Genomic DNA, 20,799 nt, shown 5'->3' with positions numbered 1-20,799 from the left:
GGTGGTTTTGGTGGGGTCTTGGCAAAAGTGTCCGGCCAAGCCGTGTGTCCGGCCAAGCCGTGAGGTACGTTAATACGTTAGCTTTAGTATAGCTCTTTTAAAGTTATTATTGTTGTGACATTTTGCGATATTCTTATTAAGGCGTGTCGCGGTGTAATAGTGGGCCGCTCGGTGGGGTGGGCCGCTCGGTGGTGAAACACGTTAGTCAATATGTAATCGTCATATCGCGCTTGATTATCGAAACAGACGCAGTCATATTCTTTGATGCTCTTCTGCGTGATTTTTTCCTCTTCTTTTCTCTATGGTTGGCTGAAACTTTTGTCCCTTCCGGTGAAGCTTATGTGCCAAGGTAGCTAAAATACTAGAACATGCCCTCTTTCAACTAGCAGCATGAATACCAGTGAGATGGGCCATGGTAAAGACATTGCGTCCGTATTTTACTTGCAGAAAGCATTGTTGCGTGTAATTTGGGGGGGGGGGGGGGGGGACGTCCCACCAGCTCCAGGGCGAGAGAGCAAATGCCATCCGGATGTGACCGGATGGAGATGCGCTAGGACCGGACCGTGGGAAGATTTGACAGCGGGTGTTATAGGCAAAGATAGCAAGATCCTATTTCTCATCTTCGAAACACACACAAAATGGCCTGATGACTGGGGACGCCAGAATGTGATCAAGTAAATTGCTATCAGTCTAGAATATGCAGAGTGTGGCTGACGTGCATGCTCGTTTCCTCCATGCTAAGGGGTGTAGCCGGAGTCATTTCCGGCATGTCACCCAGCGGCTTCCGCTAGATCCGCTTCCACGCCCAAAGCATGTATCCAAAATCCCGTTGCTGGATCCCAGTCTTGTTGTCATGACTTGTTCGAGACAGGTCCATGGGGGAAGAGGGTAGTATGAGGCGAGCGTTTGAGCTTACGGAGGCAGCGTTACAGACGACTGCTACGTCCTTACCGCCCAAAATACCGCATCTACACCCCCTCCCCCCCTTCGGCCCGCAAAAACGTGAGCACCCTGAAGATCTATACGATGCACCACTGTAAAGAGAATACCGAAGCGAACATTCTACTAGGACCAATGACTGCGTATTCGCTTTGGCGAGATGACGAGAGAGAGAGAGAGGGAGAAAAAAATTTGCCGTCGTCGTGTCCAGCTTACTTACCCACCGTCATACGTCGCGGCGTACCCAGCCAAGTTTTTTTTTGGTTCCTTCATTTTCGCAGGACAGAAGCTTACGCAGCGAGCTACTGCACAGCGACATCATGCGCCGCCGGTAAAAGACGTTATCTCGCCCACTCCACCTTGTGGCACAGCCATTATACGCAGTACGCGGATTGGTGTGGCACCTCGACCAGGGGGAGGGGGGGGTCCATCCATGGGCTCGCCAAAACAAGATTTGAGCGGCGGCTTGGCGAAGCTTAAGCATACGCAGGTGGTGAGGGATTAAGCAGGGCGCCACAAGCTTGGTGCTGCTTAACGACGCAATGCGTGGCTGCGCAAGACCGGGGGGTCCGTCATGCTCCATTGCATGTGTGATACAAGTACCGCCGACGAGCAACCAATGACGCCTGCTGAAGCTGAATTATTGCCGCAAAGCTCCAGCTGAGCCACCACTACAAGGCGCGGTGTGATGGTCCTGCGTGCCGTCTCTTACTATACGCGTAGTCCCCCCTCCCATCCCCACCCCAGCCTGGGGCCTGGAGAAATAACAGGGCAAACGAGGCGGTGCATCCGGACTCGTGCGAGACCAATGACAGCCCTGACAACTGGCAAGTGTCGAAACGGCGGGAAGGGCATGCCAGACGCCTACCCTTGAGGCTTGAACGCGAATTAGCGGGGGCTTAATTCTGTTACGCTTTCTATCGAAGGTTACTTGGTTTGTTCAAGGCCAGCTGATCGGCATTGGCAGTGATATAAAGGTCTATCTGTCTGCCCGCTGTTAGACTTTCATCCTCATCAACACATCTCATCAACCAACCAACCAACCAACCAACCAACACTCACTCTCAACTTCACTCACTCACTCCACCTCTCTTCTCAACCAGTAAGCTACTCCCCCCTTTTACCCATCAACTCCCCTTCTAACCTTCCTTCTTCTTCCAGACCAACCAACCAACCAACCAACCTCTTCTTCCAAAATGCCTGCCAGCGTCGCCTCCTCCATCTCCACCATCGTCAAGCCCACCGCCCCCAAGTGCGGCGAGTCCTGCGATTGCTGCGGCTGCGACGAATCTTGTTGGTGCACTGTCATGTAAAAAAAAATCTACCTTTTTTTTTCTGCGACAAATGTCATCAAATACCGAGTACGATAACATGCAACAACGGGCATGAAAGCGGGGTATCTTAGCGGGTGAAAGGAGTTTTCTTATTATGGTTGGATTTTGTTGGGGGTTTCGTTTTTTTGGGGAGGAGCAGGAGGGGGGATGTATAGAATAGGCATTACCGATTCTGCGGTAGTGGGAAGGGGGGTTAGGAGAATTTTATCCTTTTTTCTTCATCTATTTTGTTGCTTTGAATGTGGGTTTTTTTTCCTTTTTCTTTGCTTGTAATCAACATTTGGTGATTAGGTCATGAGGGGATATTGGCACTTTGGCATAAAGTAAGTTGAACAACTACTATCAAACGCAGAGTCACTGAAACATCACACAGTTGCGAAAGAAAACAAGTATTAAGGTTTACTACCCAACGAATATGGAATTCGCTTTAAAAAAGCAATTTGGAGAGCAGTATTGAATTCGACCGTATACAACAAAGAGTAAAGACGATGGATAATTCCACCATAACGAACCGGCCTATTTCTCCAACGGCACCCAAAGCAATCTAGCCTCTCTCTTTCCACTTCCCTCGCCGTTACCTTTTCTCGTCACAACAACGAGAACCATGACATCGCTAGGCGGCAACGGTTGAAGGTCCCAGCCTAGAACTGGTGGTCTCTCGGGCACATGGCTATGCGTAACAGACCACTCGATACTATCCGTAGTCAAATCGGCTACTCGTTGTCCATCCACGAAAACCTGGATACTGGTTTGTGACACAGCGTTGTGCAGCGTACCATGCACTACCATTGAAGCATTTCCAGAAGTTGATTGCCCATCCGCCTTGACATCAATACCCGCTACCACCGGTTCAGCCGCCGCCTCAGCCCTCACCGCCGTCGCAGCAATATCCGTCGGCACCCCCGGCGTAAGCGGCGGGGCAACCCGCGCCCTCGTCGCTGTCTCAAACGCATACGCAAACTCGAACAACTTTCCATCCTGATACGCCTGGCCTGCAAACGTAAGATTAACCGGCATCTTCTTTTCGGCCATGACGCCCATGGGCACGCTGACGGTCGGCACGCCCAAGTGGCGAATCGCACGATTCCCGTTGGAGTACTTGACGCCGTTGCGCAGGCTGTGCGTTGTGCTATCGAGATTGAATTCTAGATCTGCGAGGCCGACGTCGCCTTGGGCGGGGAATGCAACGACGTCTAGCTTGTGGGTAGCCATCCAGTCTTCGAGATCGCGTTTGCGCTGGGCTTCGAGCGCCTTGAGAGCTTGTTCTAAGCCTTCCACCTCGTGGATACTGTTGGTTTGAACGAGCTTGGGGAGACCGGCGTAATCGATCCAGTTGCGGACTTCGAGAAAGGTGTCGGGTTTGTAGTCTGGGGGTTTGGGGAATAGCATTGCCGAATCTTCAATGTCTGCTAGACGTTTAATCCTAGCGTCGTTGTTTTGCACGAGAAAGGCGTCCCAGGCTTGTGCGATGAGGATACTGCGCTCCATGAGGTTCCAGTTTGCTGGTTGGCCTTGTACGTTGTTGGCTTCACCGGATACAGAGTCGTTTTCGTAATTTGTAACGAGGGGAAAGTCGGTGTAAACGACTTCTGCGCCTAGATTTTGAAGAGTTTTGGCTGCGTTTTCCCACAGTGCAATGACCTCTGGTGAAATATAGGCAGGCTTTGCGTATGGATCCGAGTCTTTCTGGCCGACATACATTTTTGGAACACCAACCCGTTTTCCTTTGAATGCTTGAGCATTGCGCAGAGTCGTGTAGTCTATCTGAGGGGGCTGGGGTATTGGCACATGCTTTTGTTCTCGCACAAAGTCTCCTGTCGTATCTTGGTCCGGTGTAGCAATCACATTCAGAATCTCCAGCATATCACTAACTGAGCGCGCATACGGTGTGGGCACGTCGCACGTGACATACAACGGCCACAGTCCCCGGCAACTCAGTAGTCCTTTGGATGGCGTGTAGCAGACGAGGGCATTGTTTGAAGCTGGACTGCGCCCGCTGCTAACAGTCTCACTGCCCATACCGAATGCCCCCATGCTTGCCGCTACCGAGGTTCCTGCTCCGTTCGAGGAACCAGAGGAGAAGGCTGCTGTAAGATACTTTGAATTATAAGGCGATTCTGCGCGACCATACATTCCGCGTTGCATACCCCCCGCAGCCATAGGAGGCATGTTTGTCTTGCCAATCAGAACCGCTCCTGCATCCCGCAGCTTCTTTGCAATTGCAGAGTCCTCACTTGACATGACACCTTTGAGTGCAGGGGATCCTGCAGTTGCCGTCATCCCAACGACCTTGTAACTGTCTTTGATCATGTAGGGTATGCCTTCCAGGGGTCGTGGCTCTAAACCCTGTGCGCGACGTGCATCAGAGGCTGCTGCTTCTTCAAGGACATTGTTGTTGAATACAGTAAAGGCACCGAGGCCTTTGCATGTGTCGTAGCGGGCAATACGGTTTAGATATGCAACGACTAGGTCGACACTGCTTGTTTTGCCCGAATTGAGGGCATCGCGGTGGTCCTGGATGCTGGCCTCTACAATGTCGAAACCATGTATTTTATCATCGGTCTTCTATATGCTTGTTGGTAGGGTTGGCTCCGTCTCATGATCTCAACTTACATTGATGCTTGCCATCTTGTGTACGTCACTAGTGTTGATCAGGTGATGTCTACTGAGCTGCCAGAGTGCAATTTACACAGGACTCCTATGCGTCGAGGAGAAACAGGTGTTTTTATTTGATAGGCTCAGAATAATCAAAGATATGTAGAATAAACTGGAGTTGCCTATCTTGCAGATGAGGGTCCCTTCCCCACCTCGGTGTTTGTATAGTCGGCTGCACCTTCTCTAAGCGGTTAGCTTACATGGTATCAGCAAGTCCGCGGGCATCTGATAGCTGGACCATGTTCCACAATTGATTGACCGACTGTATGAATGGATATAACATGAGCGTATGTTTGAGTGCAGTCGTATAGGTATAAGTGGGCGATAAACTAGCATGATAGGGGTAGAGGTATGATAGAGCATGTGTGTGACTGGTTGCCATTTTGCAACCGACATGTGAGATATGATCTGCAGTAAGGCTTGTATCTAGGTTGAGATTGCTGGGTATATAGCGCGGGTTCGATTGTGACTTGGTAAACGCAAAGAATTTATAGACTGGAGAAGTCTCATCATTCATCGTTGCTGTGACGTTGGTTACGACTGGAGCTCCGGCTTCGTGTGCCAAGTCTTAATCGACTTCGTATGCTTTGCTCTCCCGGGCTGCGACTACGACTCCTGCCTCGATCCCGACTATCGTAGCTTCTGCTTCGACTGCGGCTCAGACTCCGACTGTCGCGGTCCCTACTTCTGCTCCTATTTCGACTGTCGTAGCTTCGACTCCTATAACTTGCTTCACTCCCGACACTCCTCCTATCCATATCCTCATCTAGCTCGTCCACCTCGTCTCCCAACGGACTTTCTCTTGGGTCCAGCATATCCAAATCTTCGAGAATTGCCCTCGAAGGCAACTTCCACAAGCTCGTCGCACAGATGCGGTCTTTTGTGAGGAGATCGTCAATGAACTGGTCGACGTGGGTGAGGGTAAATGTGTCTTTGAGGCGGCGCTTGATCTTGCGATAGTCTGTGAGCAGAGGCTCTAGTGTCTTGTAGATTTCGACAGGTTCCCAGGCAAGGCGAATGTAAAAAGCAGCGAGGCAGCGGAGATACTTGAAGCAGCCGAGCTTTCCCGCTGCATTCAAGTCAAGCTCCTTCTTGGCAGAGTCGTCGTCGTCGTTGGCTGCCGCGTCGCCATTCTCTTTCTTGACCTCGGCTTTGTCATCTTCGTCGTCCTCATCGTCGCGAAAGTTGAGGTACTCGAGAATGATTTCCTTTTCCGGGACCAGCTGGAGCATCTTGAAGGCCAAGCACAGGAACGGCGTCGGTTTGCCTGTGATGCCCGTAGTGCCACCGATGAACTTGAGTTCTGCGGCGCGATCGCATAGTGTTGCAGTGTTCAGACCGAAGCATTGTTCCTTCCAATAGTACGACTCGGTGATGCGCTCGCGCACACCCTTTTCGAAGAGGAGCGCTGGGTTCTGGCCACGGATGAGGGCGCCGCGGTATCCTCGGTCGTCGAGGAGCGCGCTCGCGTCGGCGCGATCAAATTGCGGTTTCGACATGTGCCGGGGCAGGTCGTGTTGACTGTATGGATTTCGGATATGCTGTCCCAAGTGGCGATTAGGACTGCACGCGCGCCGTTATGTTCCCGTTGCGAAGATCGAGGTAAGCTTGCGGGTTGGGGTCATGGTTGGGATAATTTGAGACAGGGTACTGGTGGCTAGCTATCGATTGTTGCCCCTTCAACGACAGGCAAGATGCAGCCCTACGGACATCGGGGCATCTAGAACTCGACTACATGTAACGCCAATGCACATTATACACTTTCTTGCCCATGCACCACTTGGTATTCTGCACGCTTTCTCCTTGACTACCAAGACCGTTTTGATACCCCTTCTGTTGCGCATTCACTTGTCGTGATGGGCCGCCTCCTTCTCACTTCGGGGCAGGTCTCGGTCCTCTTGTCCATTACCATTGGTACGTCTGGGGATTGTCTGATGTCATGCCCCTCGACTGACAGGCGCACTTAGTCTTCTTCTTCACACTTGCCCTCTTCCTGTCAGGGTGGGTGTTGCAGCAACGCTATGTACACTCGCTTCAAGCCGCCATCAAACCACGACTGCCGAAGCCGTTACCGCCGCCCAAACCAATAGAACCACCAACGTTGGATGCAAAGTGGGCGAGGCCCATGGGCAGCCGGCCAGAGGTGGACGACACGTATGCACAGTACATTTCAGGCCTGACGATGGACTGGAGCAGGCTGGGCTACGTGCAGGTTGTGCGCGAGCATGTGGAACTGTGCAGTGCCGTCATGCTGCTGTCGGACTTGCATAGGATGAAGAGCCCCGCCCGGAGGATATTGATGTTCCCCAAACTATGGCTTGCAGAGTCCGAGGACGACAAGTACAGCGCTGAGATGACGACTACGCGGAGGCTGCTGCGGACAGCGGCGAGGCGGTATGGAGTGAAACTGATACCGATGGAGCCGCTTGTGGAAGGCGCAGACGGTGAGTTTGTTGACAGTCAGTGGGCAATTGGTGGCAGGCGCTTATGATAACGACAGACACACTGCCCTCGTCGTACTCGCTGGCCAGTCTGTATTCACTGGTAGACTACGAGCGGCTACTGTACCTCCAAGGGCCGGGCGTGCTGCTGGATGCGTCTGCGCTCGACTCGCTGCTTGCCTTTTCCAAGTCGGAGCCAATGGCAGCATACCCGGCCACGGCCGAGCGGACAGACATGTCGACGTCGCTGCTCATGGTTCACCCGTCACAACAGAGTTACAACCAGCTGCGGGCACTGCGGGCATCCAAGGCGACGTCAGATCTCAACATGTTCCGCAAGACATTTAGCGTGCCTGACTCGCTCATTTCCGAGTGGTCGCTGTCCATGGGCAACGTCGTGTACGAGTCGCAGAATCTGCGGCAGGCGAGCGACGACTTCAACGCGACGGCGTTTGAGCAAGCGACGACGTTTGTGCGCCTGAGCGATCCCGAGCTGCCGGGGCCCGAGTACGACGTGCCGTATGCTGAGCGCGCGCGCCTGCGTCCACAGAACGAGGCAGCGCAAGAGGCATGGAGCGGGCTGTACGAGCGCTTCCGGCAGCGGCGCATGGAGGTGTGCGGCCTGGACCTGGAGACGTATGAGGCCGTGGCGGTGTCTGGTGGGGCAGCTGAAACGGAGCGGGCAGATGCCGAGCTCTGAAACGAGCAAAACCAATGTTCATGTATGAAGTCACGTCTAGCATCTGGATCGGGTCATGGGATGGATGGCATGGGAACACGAGAGGCTACTTGTGTGTACGAGTTCTCTGTGTATACACATGTCTTTGTTTTTTTGGGGGGGGGGGGGGGCGTGGTGTTTTTTTTATTTTTGTGATTTGGTGCAATATGGAGTTGGGTAGTAGTATGTAGGGTGATGGTACACCTACGGTCAGGAATGGAATGGACGTGGCGCTAAAGGGGGAGATGCATGGATCGGGGCCAATGTGAGAGGGTGCCTGTCCGGTGTGGGCAAGGCTGGGGGGGCTGGGGATGTTGCGGTCATTGACTGGGATTGCTCGATGCTGGTACGCATGACGCAACAAGCCATGGCTTCCGGCGGCCGCGCTGCTGACGGGCAAGGGACGGGCTGGATGCGGTGCGGTCGGTGGGCGGGTGCATGTGGGGTGAGAATGTGTGTATGTATACAAACATAGCTCTTGTAGTATAGATGTAGTAGATGTAGTAGATGTAGTATAAGGGCCAGGTCAATAACAGACACACCGATAGGGTGGGCAGCCAAACGCGCGGGTGAAACAGTGGCAGCGTGCGTAGATGCGCGGGCAGACTTGCAGCTTCTTCCCCGCCGAAGCCTCCAAAGTCGTATCCTATCCTATCCTGTCCTGTCCTCGACGACGACTACGACGACGCACCACCGCCAGCCAGGACTAGCGAACGCCCCAAGCCCCCAAGCCCGCCCACGCCGCATCCGCAACCACCAGCACCAGCCCCGTCGACGACCTCATCGTCCCATCCATTGTCCGCTCATCACCACCTGCGCCAATGCACGCGCCCTCGTTCGCTCACTAGACACTGCTGACATCGCCCCCGCGACCTGCGTTGAAGCACACCGGCAGCGCAGCGCCGCTGCACGAGTCGACCCGCCCCTCCAATGCCTACCCTGGGCTTCCTCAAGAAGAAGCGCACAAAGGACTCCAACGGCTCGCGCGACCTCGACTCGCCCGCCTCGCCCACAAAGGACACGCACTCGCCCGTCACGCCCACCGGCTCCCGCAAGTCGGGCTCCTTCCACCTGCACAAGACCAAGACCAACGACTCCAGCACCACCGCCACCTCGGCCCACGACGCCACGACTGCTGCTCAAATCTCCACCTCGACCACAAACACGTCCGGCACCGGCACCTCGTCCGCCTCCACCGCCCCGGGCGCGCCTGCCGCGACCCCCAAGCCCGTAGACTCGATGAACCCCGCCCACGCGCAGCAGCAGCAGCAGCAGCAGCAGCAACACCTGCAATCGCAGCAATATACAGCCACAAGCCCCCAGTCTAACCCCCAGCACTCGCGCAACACGCCCAGCATACAGAACCTCATACACCCCAACAACACCACCACCACCACCACCACCACTTCCAACACGTCCTCCTCGCACCACTCGTCCGCTAAGAATGGCGCCGTCCAGTTCCAGACACAGCCCCTCAACCAGACCCGCGTCACAAAGGGCAAGTACTCGCTGACCGACTTCACCATCCAGCGCACCCTCGGCACCGGCAGCTTTGGCCGCGTCCACCTCGTCCAGTCCAAGCACAACCAGCGCTTCTACGCCGTCAAGGTGCTGAAAAAGGCCCAGGTCGTCAAGATGAAGCAGGTCGAGCACACAAACGACGAGCGCCGTATGCTGCAGCAGGTCAAGCATCCCTTCTTGATCACGCTCTGGGGCACCTTTCAAGACTCCAAGAACCTCTACATGGTCATGGACTTTGTCGAGGGCGGCGAGCTCTTCAGTCTGCTGCGAAAGTCTCAGGTACTTATCCTTCTCTTTCCATCTCCCCTTATTGCACAGTGATTTTGGGCATCAATGGACACTAACTCGCATAGCGCTTTCCCAATCCCGTCGCAAAGTTCTACGCTGCAGAGGTTACGCTCGCGCTAGACTACCTGCACTCGCACAACATCATCTACCGCGACTTGAAGCCCGAGAATCTGCTCTTGGACCGCCATGGCCACCTCAAGATTACGGATTTTGGGTTTGCCAAAGAGGTCCCCGACATCACATGGACCCTTTGCGGAACACCTGACTACTTGGCACCCGAAGTCGTCGCTTCCAAAGGATACAACAAGTCGGTCGATTGGTGAGTCGCGAGCACCAATTCATTTTTCGGCGCCTACTAACAGCGCCAGGTGGTCATTGGGTATCCTCATCTTCGAAATGCTGTGTGGCTTCACGCCCTTCTGGGACGGCGGCTCGCCTATGAAGATCTACGAAAATATTCTCAAGTCGAGAGTAAAGTACCCGCCCTACATCCACCCCGACGCCCACGACCTTCTGCAAAAGCTCATCACGCCGGATTTGACCAAGCGACTGGGCAACTTGCACGGTGGCAGCAAAGACGTTATGAACCACCCTTGGTTCGCCGAGGTGACTTGGGACCGGTTACAAAAGAAGGACATTGACGCTCCATACGTGCCGCCCGTTCGCGCCGGAGTCGGTGACGCCAGCCAATTCGATAAGTATCCGGAGGAGACGGAGGCATACGGTCAGGCAGGGGACGACCCGTGCGTGCAGAGTCCTCCTTACACTGTAGATCATATTCTGACGTGTCCGAATAGCCACGGGCACCTGTTTCCCGACTTCTGAGCATACCAAGCCCTCAACTCGAGACACAATACCATCTTGCCCGTTCCTCCTACGAGTGACCTGCGTACGGCAATTTCCTGATCAGCGTACCTCTGCAACGTCCGCCGACATCGTACCTACTAAAATACAGTCTTCATCATCTTCGAAACATCGGCCCTATGCGCTTTTCGGCTCTGCAAGTCTAATCCTTTGTGGCTTGCCCTTTTTTTTGTCCTCTTCTTCCTGCTATTATTGCTATGTTTGCCAACCACTGGGCTTACTGTCATCTGCATATCGTGTCACTTGGATCAACCGATAATGCCCAACGAGCCCAAAGTGTTGTTTCCCTGTTGCTCCATGGTATGATAAGGCGGGTTATTGGATTACGGCTGTCGCATACTTGGCGCAAACTGAAAATATGGGGCTATGACCAATGCAAGGCGTAAGCCATCAACATCAATGATTCTTCGAGTTCCGTTTTCAAGTGACGTTGTCTAGAGAAGACGACTACCATTAACAGCCAATACATGCTTCTCCCTTTAAGCAACTGCTCCATGGTAACAGTTGAAAAGTTACCACAGGAAAGCCAAAAGGAATGAGACTTATACCAAAGTTTGGCCAGCGTTGTAGTGCATCGGCATCGCACCCTACACCACATACTGACGTCAAGCTCCCGTCCCGTCCGGCACTAATTCGTCCCAAATACCATGTTTACCAGCACGCGAACAATCTAAAAGCAATTCTGACGATGCCCCAAGAAAGTCGAACAGCTGTCACTTCCGCGGACTTGTGGGCTCCGTCATGTTGCCGCATCACAAACGTCTTGGTGACCTGATCATGGTTAAAATGATAACTTGCGACGGAAATGAACAAGAACACATTCGGAGGCGTCTGCTATATATCTTGCTGGGTGCGCGACATTGAAGCAGGTGGCAATTGCTGTACGATAGATCTTACTACTGCACCGTTGCGATCTAGATCCGACAATGACATTGGTTCCTTGCCAAGGCGCTAGTAAAGAGGAAGCGGGGATCGTGGAAGGGCAGACCAATGGATATGGGAATCATGGCACAACGTCAACACAACAGCAGCACGAGCAGTTTGGCGAGAAGAGGGACCGAGGCCAATTTCTTCGGTCCGTGGGTCTCAACGACGACGACGAATTGCTTGAATGGCATGATTTGTGTAAGGGCCTCTGTTCTGCTGCTCGTCACGAGTCGTTTTTGGTGGTCAACTAAGAGTTCACGTATACAGTGCATTGGCAACAAGACAATGAGTTTATACTGACAAAGCACCGGTAAGAACCTTCTTCTTCTTCTTCCCTCATCTGTATGAATAAAGCTGATCAACTGTTAACAGACGAGCAACCTTTTCCTATCAGCGCTCGCTCAGGAGTGTGTTCCAAATTCACAATGAGACCGTCAACATTTGGTCGCATATCTTGGGTACTGTGGGCTTCCTGTATGCCATGGGTGCTTTGGAGCTCTACATGAGGGAATTGGACAGGCATGCAAAAGATGAGTTGGCAGTGTTGATCTACTTCATCTCGGTCATAGCATGCTTCTTTTTTTCATTTGTGTGAGTGGTACTTGTTTCTTTTTCCTTTTCACTGATCCTACCAAAAACAGTGGCTATACCGATACATCGCACGCTATTGGTGTAGAAGTGATCCTCGTTAGACAAGAGAACAGAGAACTGACACCTAAGCGCAGTTACCACATATTTCTAGACCACAGTCAAAGCGCCCGCACATGGACAAGTCGCTTTGACTACCTCGGCATCGTGGTTCCTCTCTGGGGTACCACCATCGCCAGCACCCATTTTGGCTTTCGCTGCGAACCTGACCTGCGCAAGACTTACAGTGTCTTTGCTACGGGCGCAGGGCTCGCATGTGCAGTCACTACACTTCATCCTTCCTTTACCGGCACGGCTTCCAAGGGTTTCCGGACAGTAACCTATCTTCTCCTTGGGCTTTCTTCATTCCTGCCCATTATTCACGGTTTGCACCTCTTTGGGTGGCAGCAAATGGAGCAGAGAGTGAGTCTCTCATACTATCTCGCACTCGGGCTTTGTCACGGCACAGGTGCAGTCACGTATGCAAGCAGGGTGCCTGAAAAATGGTATCCAAAACGTTACGATCTTGTCGGTAGTAGCCACCAGATTATGCATGTGCTGGTTGTGTGTGGCGCGACAGCATATGGCTTAGGTGTGCTCAAGGCAAGAGAACATTGGAAAGGCTTCCACTGTGCGGGTCTTCAGTGAAGCGGGTAAGCAGGATTTTTCCTTGAACAGACCCGATCTCGTCTCTTTTGTAAAGGTATTTGCAAGCATCTTATCAAGTCACAGCCATGACAAGCTGCCCTTAGCAAAAACTCAGTGAGCCTGAAACAACTCAGCATCTCCGCGGTTGCTCAGCAAAATCAAATTCACAATCTCGAAAAGACCCACAACCGCACGAACTCCTTTATCGCCGGAGATGCTTGATTCCAACTGCTCTCTGCTCACCACACCTTTTACCTTTTCGTCTGCTACTCCAATAATTATTGCTCCGATATCGCTATATGCCCACCTCTTTCACATGTCAGCCAACAGAAACCACCGAATTACACATTTCTCAGTCTTGCGTCAGAAAACGAGCAGTACTTCCCGACGCTCCAAGATTCTCTCCCAAGGCTGCTCGAAACTTGGCGTGATGAAGGTCAACAACACAGGAACTACGATGACGTTTTCCAAACTCCTGGGCGAATTGACAATAATCCGTCTCCCCAGGTCATTACAGGACTATGATTTGCTCATCATGGCTGCGGTGTCGTAGCGCAGCGAAGTTGCAGTCATGCGAGATAAGGCACACATGCCACTGCCGATTGGCCCGCGCCCGTGTTGTAAGCGACAGGCTTCGATCGAGGAACAGATCATCAAAGCCAAATCCGTGCCCAATCTGAGCACAAGATTCCAATAATTGTGCAAAAGTGAGCGGACATCTGCTCGGTGGTGCTCCTGGGTACACCGATCTGTGACATTTATCATGACAGGTTTCCATTTCCGCACAATACACAACCTTGATGTCTGGACCTCCCACACCTCATATTGCACCAATTTCATACTACAAAAGCAAGTTTGCGATCTGGAACCGTGGCTTTGGTCGACATCCAAAGTTGCTTTGTGGTCTGGGCGAGACTAGAGTTCTTGCTCACGCCACGAAACAGAGATTCCGGGATCCGAAGGAATAGCAGGCGCCAAAAAGAGTTGGGGAGTTACTTTCACAACAGAAGCCCTCTGTCGAAAGCTGTTCACCGCGGAAAAGCAGCAATTCATATTATCTCTACATGTTCTGATAAGGACCCATGTTGGGCTCCTTGTCTAGTCTCTCGCCTGGTTAGCGCCAAGAGATAAGGAGAACGCCTTTGCCGTCCCCCCACCATCCCGCGTCAGTACTCAGCCGCAGCGAGACTCGACTCGTCCCTTACCATTCAGCCTTTCTTCACACACTTTAGCCAGACTACGATGAAATATAATTCGCTCAAAGGCCGTGTGGATCCTGTGTTAGAGCCGGAGCGCTGATCGGAGACATTTTGAACACTCTCGCTAAGTGGTTTAGCGTAGATTGATCGGGACATCTGGGTTTACACTTGCTGTTTATCGACAACGCAGATAACGACGACCCACCAGGATTACCGTAACCAGGTATCGGAGAAGTCTGATCTTCCTTGGCCTGGGGGAACGTCTTTGCGCCACAAGCTTATGGTGGTTGGGGTAAGTGCGTCACCTCTGTTCACCGCGGAAGTATCACAATTGGGCTTTTTGGTCGACAATCTATATAACTTCTCGACTGCCAACTGTGGTCATCATCATCGGCGAGCGTCAGCATCCATTCAGATTCTCACCATGCCTTTCGCTATCAACCTCCTCTGGTCAGCACCAGAGGTCAACCCCTACAATCAGAAGGCCAGGTCGATCCCTGTACTCAACCCAATCAACAAGTATGGGCGGGTCTTCTTTTTCTCTTACCTGGGCTTCTTCATCGCGTTCTGGTCATGGTGAGTACTTCCCCACAAGTGGACCGCCTTTGCCCCACATGATACTGACGATGATCAGGTACGCGTTTCCGCCTCTGGTATGGCTACCCTGTGCCCATAATCCACGAGTATGGTCTCGACTAACATTTCCATAGCTGAGTAAGAGTATCAAAGCGGATATGCACCTCACCCAGGACCAGATTGCGAACTCCAATATTGTGGCGCTCTGTGCCACATTGCTGGTCCGCTTCATTGCTGGGCCCATGTGCGATCACATTGGCCCTCGCAAGACCTTTGCGGTGCTGCTGTTTGCTGGCGCCATCCCCACTGCCCTTGCCGGTACTGCCACCAATGCTACAGGTCTCTACTTTATTCGCTTCTTTGTCGGTATCCTTGGTGGTACTTTTGTGCCTTGTCAGGTGTGGAGTACTGGTTTCTTTGACAAGAATGTCGTCGGAACTGCCAACGCATTGGTTGGTGGTTGGGGTAACTCTGGCGGTGGCATCACATAGTAGGTCCATTTTGCTATGTGTATCATGGTCTCAACTAACTTGAATAGCTTTGTCATGCCAGCTATCTACGATTCCCTCAAGAAAGACCAAGGCTTGTCCTCGCACGTCGCCTGGCGCGTCTCTTTCATCGTTCCGTTCATCATGATTACCGCTTGTGCTCTGAGCCTCCTGCTCTTGACTGACGATACTCCCAACGGAAAATGGTCTGAACGTGGCGTAAAGGTCGTGTCCAGTGACCAAGCACAGTCATCTGTCGTCCCTACAACGGGTGCGATTGACGAAAAACCCACAGCTGCTAGCTCCATAGCTTCCAACGACGAGAAAAAACAACGACAACCTTCCGCAGATATCGAGGCCGCACATGGAGACGTCCAAGTCATCGACGAAGTCCAACACGAAGTCATCGTCAAGCCCACATTCAAGGAAGCTATGAAAGTCATGTTCTCCCTTCAAACCGCCTCGCTTTGTGCTGGCTACTTCTGTTCCTTTGGTGGCGAGTTAGCCATCAACTCCATTCTCGGTGCTTACTACCTCAAGAACTTCCCATACCTCGGCCAGACGCAATCCGGTCGATGGGCTGCCATGTTCGGTCTACTGAACGTCGTCACCCGTCCTCTCGGTGGCGTAATTGCTGACTACATTTACAAAGTCACCGGGCATAGCCTTTGGGCCAAGAAGTTCTGGATTCACTTTGTTGGCATCATGTCTGGTATCTTGTGTATTGTCATCGGAAAGGTGGACCCCAAGAACTTGGATGAGATGATTGGTCTCATTGCTGTCATGGCCATCTTCCTCGAAGCTGGCAACGGTGCTAACTTTGCTTTGGTACCGCATGTTCACCCTCATGCTAATGGTCAGTCTTGTTCCTTTAAACTGGAAATCACATGTCAGATGCTAACAGTATTCAAGGTGTTCTTTCTGGTATCGTTGGTGCGACTGGCAACTTTGGTGGCATAATCTTCGCCATCATCTTCCGCTACCACAAGACCGATTACGCACAAGTCTTCTGGATCAGCGGAATAATGATCATCGCGCTCAACTGCATCTTCCTGTGGGTCAGGCCCATTCCGAAGAACCAGATTGGTGGTCGATAAAACCATTCATGACCTTTGTATGATTGAATTTGTTTTCTAGCGTTATGATAGATGAGATACCTTTGCCTTGGTTGTATACGTATATGATTATTTCGAATAACAAACTTTGGATTTTCCCACGTGGCTTTCTTTTTTTGGCTTTGCATGATGCATCCAAGTCTCGAAGGGTATCCAATAGTCTTGGTGCTGCTAGTTCAGTCTAGGCTGAGGCTGAGCGAGACTGTGCAATTTTCGAGTGAGATGCGCTAGGCGAAATGAATGCTAGTTCCAGAATTGCACTTTCAAGAATGTCGCCATCAGCCCCTGCTCACTTTTGCACTCCGCTACTATGTAGTATGTGCAAGTATGTAGTTAACACCAAATTTGCACAGCCAGCATCTTTCTCATTATTATATCCTTTTGCGCTTCAGCCATCCTCTGTACCTCTGTTTTCGGCATGCTACCTAGGTTGTTCCCTGGAGATTGCCTAGTACATATATGCGCTTTACTTATCATCGTCTTATGTCATTCAAGTGCAACAATTCCGTTGCGCGTTGCTTTTGCACCCGCTGCTCACTAATTGGACTTTCAAGATGACAAAAGACTGGGATCTCGTCCAAGATGAAATCAAGGAGCTTTCTTTCTCACAGAAGAAAACACTGGAGGAAGTGAAGGAGATGATGGAACGGAAATACAGGTTTCGCGCTTCGTAAGTGGATATCATATAAAGGAGTGTTGATACTAGACGTACTATTTACTGAGACTTGGAGAAAAGAACAAGAGCTTATCGTATGAAGTTGAAAGAGTGGGGGCTCATGAGACACAAGCCGCGCAGTACCGTCCAGCGCAGACGTGGGGCGCGGCAGAGGAGCAAGAGTAGTCCAGCGGTCGACAATGACGGATGGGAGGAGCAACCAAGTGGAACAGATGAGACTGCGACTACGAATGAATCATCACCAGAGAATTCCTTGGAGAATAGGGGTTGGCAGATTGATGCTAATCTGCCGAGTCTGGCTGCTGACGAAGTGGTTGATAATATGGAGCCAAGGTTCAAGGAGCCTCAAGAGTAAGATCCGGCCAGAGTGCTTCCTGATGATCGAGTGTGTACTTATCCAGCATGTCACAGCTTTCAAGTATCCGCCCAAACATGGCCTGTAGATTCCCCTCAGCCATCAGCCGTCATATTGGACATGGTTGAAGCAATCCTCGACAACGACCCTGAGAGGCTGGAAAGGCTCATCCGCAAGAATGAAGACCACATCAATGATCCCATCGGCTCACTCTTGTGTGATCCCACGAATCGCCTCTTTGGACACCCCGCACTCAATCGCATGGTCATTCTGCAGCACCCTGGACAGACCATGTTAGATGTCGCGTGCGGCATGCCATGCGGGCCAGTCGTTTGGGTCCTGCTTGCGTATGGTGCAAAAGGCTCCAAACATCCACTGGGCTCAGATTTGGCCTTGCATAACGCTATCAAAAACGGACGTGTATATACTGTTCAAGTGTTACTCCTGCCAGGCCGCTCAGATGTTAATGGTCTTCCCGACTCCAAATGGACACCACTTCGACAAGCTGTATTCTGGATGCATCCAGAAGTCGTCCGCGTCCTTTTGGGCCGAGGCGCAAACGTCGAGGATCTGGATCCTCCGCTTGTTCAGACATGCGTAAATTCTCCGCTACAGCTGTGTCTGGTGCGCAGGATAAACAATTACACCGATCCATTGTATCGCGAAAACTGTCACAAAATTCTGAAACAGCTGCTCGCTGCAGGAGCAAATGTCCACAGGACTTCTCAAGATCCTATGATTCAATCAACGTTTGACGCGTTCCTACAACCGTGGAAAAGCCATCCTTATTGGGCTTTTGGAGTTTCTGAAGAAGAGCTCGAGTGCTTTGCAATGTTTATAAGCAAAGGTGTCAATCTCCAGTTGTCCTTTCAGGGAGTTCCTTGCCGGTCGCCTGCCAATGAGAGTTTTGTGCATCAGGCGCTTTGGCACTCGACGCCAATAATTGCAAGATTGCTCATCGATAACTTTGCTCAAACGCCAAATGAGAATGGTTCGCTGCTTCTCCATGAAGTCCTCGGTAGCTGCCCGGATGCAAAGCGACACGGCACCGACACACTGCGTGATATTCAAGTGTTGCTCGGAAAAGGCATAAGCCCAAATCGTACAGAAGGCAGCCCAATAAGTCCATTACGCAAGTGTATTACAGAATGCCCTGCTGTCGATCTCGTTGCATGTCTTCAGATTCTTCTTGACGGAGGCGCAGATCCAGAAGCCGAAGACCCTGACGGCGTGCAGCCGTATGTTCTCGCGGCTGAAACTTTCGACGAGCCACTACTATCCGAAGTAATGTCCGCTCTGGTTGCAAAGATTCCCGGGACACATGTTCGGACTCCTGATGGCACCCCATATCAAGGCCCTAGCGGCCTTTTCCCCATCTCGACAACACAGACATACGAGCAAGTCATGTCATGTACACGACCGACAGGCGATCTTACGCTTTACATGCACACCATGGTACCCGAACATATTCAGCCAATTTTGCGCAAAGCATACTTCTCTGTAGCCAGTCGGTACTTTCTCGAAGCGGCGGTTCGACACTCCAACACCCGATTGTTGGATCCTAAAGAGAAAGATGAATCTATGCAGATCGTCCTGATGCGTGCAACCTTGGGTATTCCGGGAGTCAAATTTAACACAGACCCTATCGGCGCATTTCTGAGCACGGTGCCTTATTCACCAGATACAATACCAGTGCCGACCGCACCGGAGCCGACAACGCGCGGTAGTTCTGTCGTCGCTGTTGATAGAAGATCACTTGCTTCGAGTAGTACGATCGATTCCACCCCTTCAACACACGCACCGTTTCAGTTCAATCCCACGGGTGACAATTCAACATTGGCTGATTCCCAGCCCTCACCTGACCCGGCTGCTCCGGCTTCCCCGCCAGAGTCGAGCGAAGACTTCTTCATCCCATCTACAACACAGCTGCGGTGGCCTAACCCCTGCGCGAAACCACAACCAGGCGATGCAAAAAAAGCGCTCGAAGCTGTTCTGGGTGTCATATGTGCGACATGCAATGATGGGAAGATGTTGACAAAGAAAGAAGCCAAGAGGCACGAAGTCGAGCACGCACATTGTGCAGATTGCATCGATGAAGATTGCACAAGACGCTTCTGTGCTGCGGGAAGAACAGCTAGCAACACATGACAGCTAGCGAGCCAGACGACGACATTGTAAAAGCCAATATCATACAATCGATACATTTTAGGAACTTGCAACAATCGCAATCATCCATACATCGATAAACACCAAAGTAGATCGACCTCCATCTCCTATTGCTAGAAAGGCTTTCGTTCTCCTTATGACGTACCACCGCCCGTGTCGTAGCCTATACTACAAAAGCGGTTATAGCCAAAGGTTCACGTTCATACGAGTGTATACGGGCGCTAGGTAGATGCGGCAGAAGCATGACGGATAGCGGGTCGCGGGACACGGGAGACCGGTCGCAAGCTTGCCGAATACGTCATGCATGTACGCTTGGCCTTTTTGAAGATTTTCCATCGAGATAGTTGTGGGACTGGATGGTAAGAGCGGATATTGGAAGGCGGGTATGTTTGATAATTTTTGTTTTGGACTGGTCCAGGCAAAGAGATGTTCGCACATAGTATTTCCTTGTCCGCGGAGCATCTGTCTAGCGATGTTATAGCAAGGGTTCTACGCTATCAATATTTGTAGTTTTCTCGCTAGACACGGCTCGGTTATTCAGTGCATTGAATGGAAAACGGGAATCGCGGCTCTACGCGAACGAGGCTCTAAGTCGAAAGAAATGAATGACGAGTATGCTGTTATGCTATGGAACGACAAGAGCAGAAGCTGGGTGTTTAGAAACAAGGAACGGGATTTTTTTTCCATTGGTAGTAAAAGTGTACTTTATACAACACTTGATGATTCAACACTGAGTATAAACTTGTCATTCCAGCACCTCCATCTGAATAGAGTCACGCTTCTTCCCTTCCAACCAAGAACCCACCATTACCAACTCCCCTCCTATCTATCAAAAATGCGCCTCTCCAACCTCACTTACTTCACCCTCACCACCCTCTCCCTCGCATCACCCCTCCAACCCCGCCAAACCCCAGAATCCTCCATCGAATCCCTCCTAACCAGCCTCTTCGCAACCGTCCAAACCTACACCGGCGCAATAAGTACCTTTCCCCCTTTCCCCCTTTCCCCCTCCTCAAAAACCAAAAAAAAACAAACAGAAAACTGACCCCAAAACCCCACCACTTATAGATGCCACCCTCGCCCCCCTCACCCCATCCTCCCCTTTGCTAGAAAAAACAGCCGCAATCCCGCAAATCGGAGCTCAAATTATAAAAATCACGCAAGCGATCCAGGATACCGCTTCCGAAATACGTACTCTTGCTCCGGAAAATGCTACGCAACCTACAATCGACGACGACGACGATGACGACACGAGTATAATT

At 51.7% G+C, this 20,799-nt stretch overlaps 9 protein-coding genes across 9 annotated transcripts; 7 read left to right on the top strand and 2 right to left on the bottom strand.

Moving 5' to 3' along the window:
- Window positions 1–2,789: 2,789 nt before the first annotated feature.
- Window positions 2,790–4,901, bottom strand: COCCADRAFT_8852 (uncharacterized protein; the record flags this gene model as incomplete). Its single annotated transcript, XM_007718662.1, has 2 exons — window positions 2,790–4,838; window positions 4,887–4,901. 2 exons carry the CDS (start codon window positions 4,899–4,901, stop codon window positions 2,790–2,792), a joined length of 2,064 nt encoding a protein of 687 aa, XP_007716852.1.
- A 536-nt stretch (window positions 4,902–5,437) lies between these two features.
- Window positions 5,438–6,427, bottom strand: COCCADRAFT_8851 (uncharacterized protein; the record flags this gene model as incomplete). The annotated part of the gene is made up of 1 exon (XM_007718661.1): window positions 5,438–6,427. The coding sequence occupies one exon, from the start codon at window positions 6,425–6,427 to the stop codon at window positions 5,438–5,440; it is 990 nt and encodes a 329-aa protein (XP_007716851.1).
- Window positions 6,428–6,784: 357 nt separating this feature from the next.
- Window positions 6,785–8,069, top strand: COCCADRAFT_108046 (glycosyltransferase family 8 protein; the record flags this gene model as incomplete). The annotated part of the gene is made up of 3 exons (XM_007718660.1): window positions 6,785–6,842; window positions 6,896–7,372; window positions 7,429–8,069. The coding sequence occupies 3 exons, from the start codon at window positions 6,785–6,787 to the stop codon at window positions 8,067–8,069; spliced, it is 1,176 nt and encodes a 391-aa protein (XP_007716850.1).
- Window positions 8,070–9,017: 948 nt separating this feature from the next.
- On the top strand, window positions 9,018–10,721 carry COCCADRAFT_108052 (uncharacterized protein; the record flags this gene model as incomplete). The annotated part of the gene is made up of 3 exons (XM_007718659.1): window positions 9,018–9,887; window positions 9,962–10,215; window positions 10,265–10,721. 3 exons carry the CDS (start codon window positions 9,018–9,020, stop codon window positions 10,719–10,721), a joined length of 1,581 nt encoding a protein of 526 aa, XP_007716849.1.
- A 1,139-nt stretch (window positions 10,722–11,860) lies between these two features.
- On the top strand, window positions 11,861–12,956 carry COCCADRAFT_58544 (uncharacterized protein; the record flags this gene model as incomplete). The annotated part of the gene is made up of 4 exons (XM_007718658.1): window positions 11,861–11,885; window positions 11,955–11,997; window positions 12,060–12,278; window positions 12,413–12,956. Coding segments are annotated over 4 exons (831 nt in total), but the record flags the coding sequence as incomplete, so codon positions are not given.
- Window positions 12,957–13,176: 220 nt separating this feature from the next.
- On the top strand, window positions 13,177–13,515 carry COCCADRAFT_108044 (uncharacterized protein; the record flags this gene model as incomplete). The annotated part of the gene is made up of 1 exon (XM_007718657.1): window positions 13,177–13,515. One exon carries the CDS (start codon window positions 13,177–13,179, stop codon window positions 13,513–13,515), a length of 339 nt encoding a protein of 112 aa, XP_007716847.1.
- Window positions 13,516–14,585: 1,070 nt separating this feature from the next.
- COCCADRAFT_8847 (uncharacterized protein) lies at window positions 14,586–16,322 on the top strand (the record flags this gene model as incomplete). The annotated part of the gene is made up of 5 exons (XM_007718656.1): window positions 14,586–14,737; window positions 14,796–14,814; window positions 14,872–15,227; window positions 15,276–16,081; window positions 16,138–16,322. 5 exons carry the CDS (start codon window positions 14,586–14,588, stop codon window positions 16,320–16,322), a joined length of 1,518 nt encoding a protein of 505 aa, XP_007716846.1.
- Window positions 16,323–16,894: 572 nt separating this feature from the next.
- Window positions 16,895–19,519, top strand: COCCADRAFT_40696 (uncharacterized protein; the record flags this gene model as incomplete). The annotated part of the gene is made up of 3 exons (XM_007718655.1): window positions 16,895–17,010; window positions 17,077–17,367; window positions 17,428–19,519. 3 exons carry the CDS (start codon window positions 16,895–16,897, stop codon window positions 19,517–19,519), a joined length of 2,499 nt encoding a protein of 832 aa, XP_007716845.1.
- An 853-nt stretch (window positions 19,520–20,372) lies between these two features.
- On the top strand, window positions 20,373–20,730 carry COCCADRAFT_57137 (uncharacterized protein; the record flags this gene model as incomplete). The annotated part of the gene is made up of 2 exons (XM_007718654.1): window positions 20,373–20,517; window positions 20,606–20,730. Coding segments are annotated over 2 exons (270 nt in total), but the record flags the coding sequence as incomplete, so codon positions are not given.
- Between the last annotated feature and the right edge of the window lie 69 nt (window positions 20,731–20,799).

This window comes from Bipolaris zeicola, assembly GCF_000523435.1.
Source record: "Bipolaris zeicola 26-R-13 unplaced genomic scaffold scaffold_246, whole genome shotgun sequence".
NCBI classification, from domain to species: domain Eukaryota; kingdom Fungi; phylum Ascomycota; class Dothideomycetes; order Pleosporales; family Pleosporaceae; genus Bipolaris; species Bipolaris zeicola.
The sequence above is the reverse complement of the archived record's forward strand: the minus strand, read 5'-3'. Positions and strand labels throughout refer to the sequence as shown.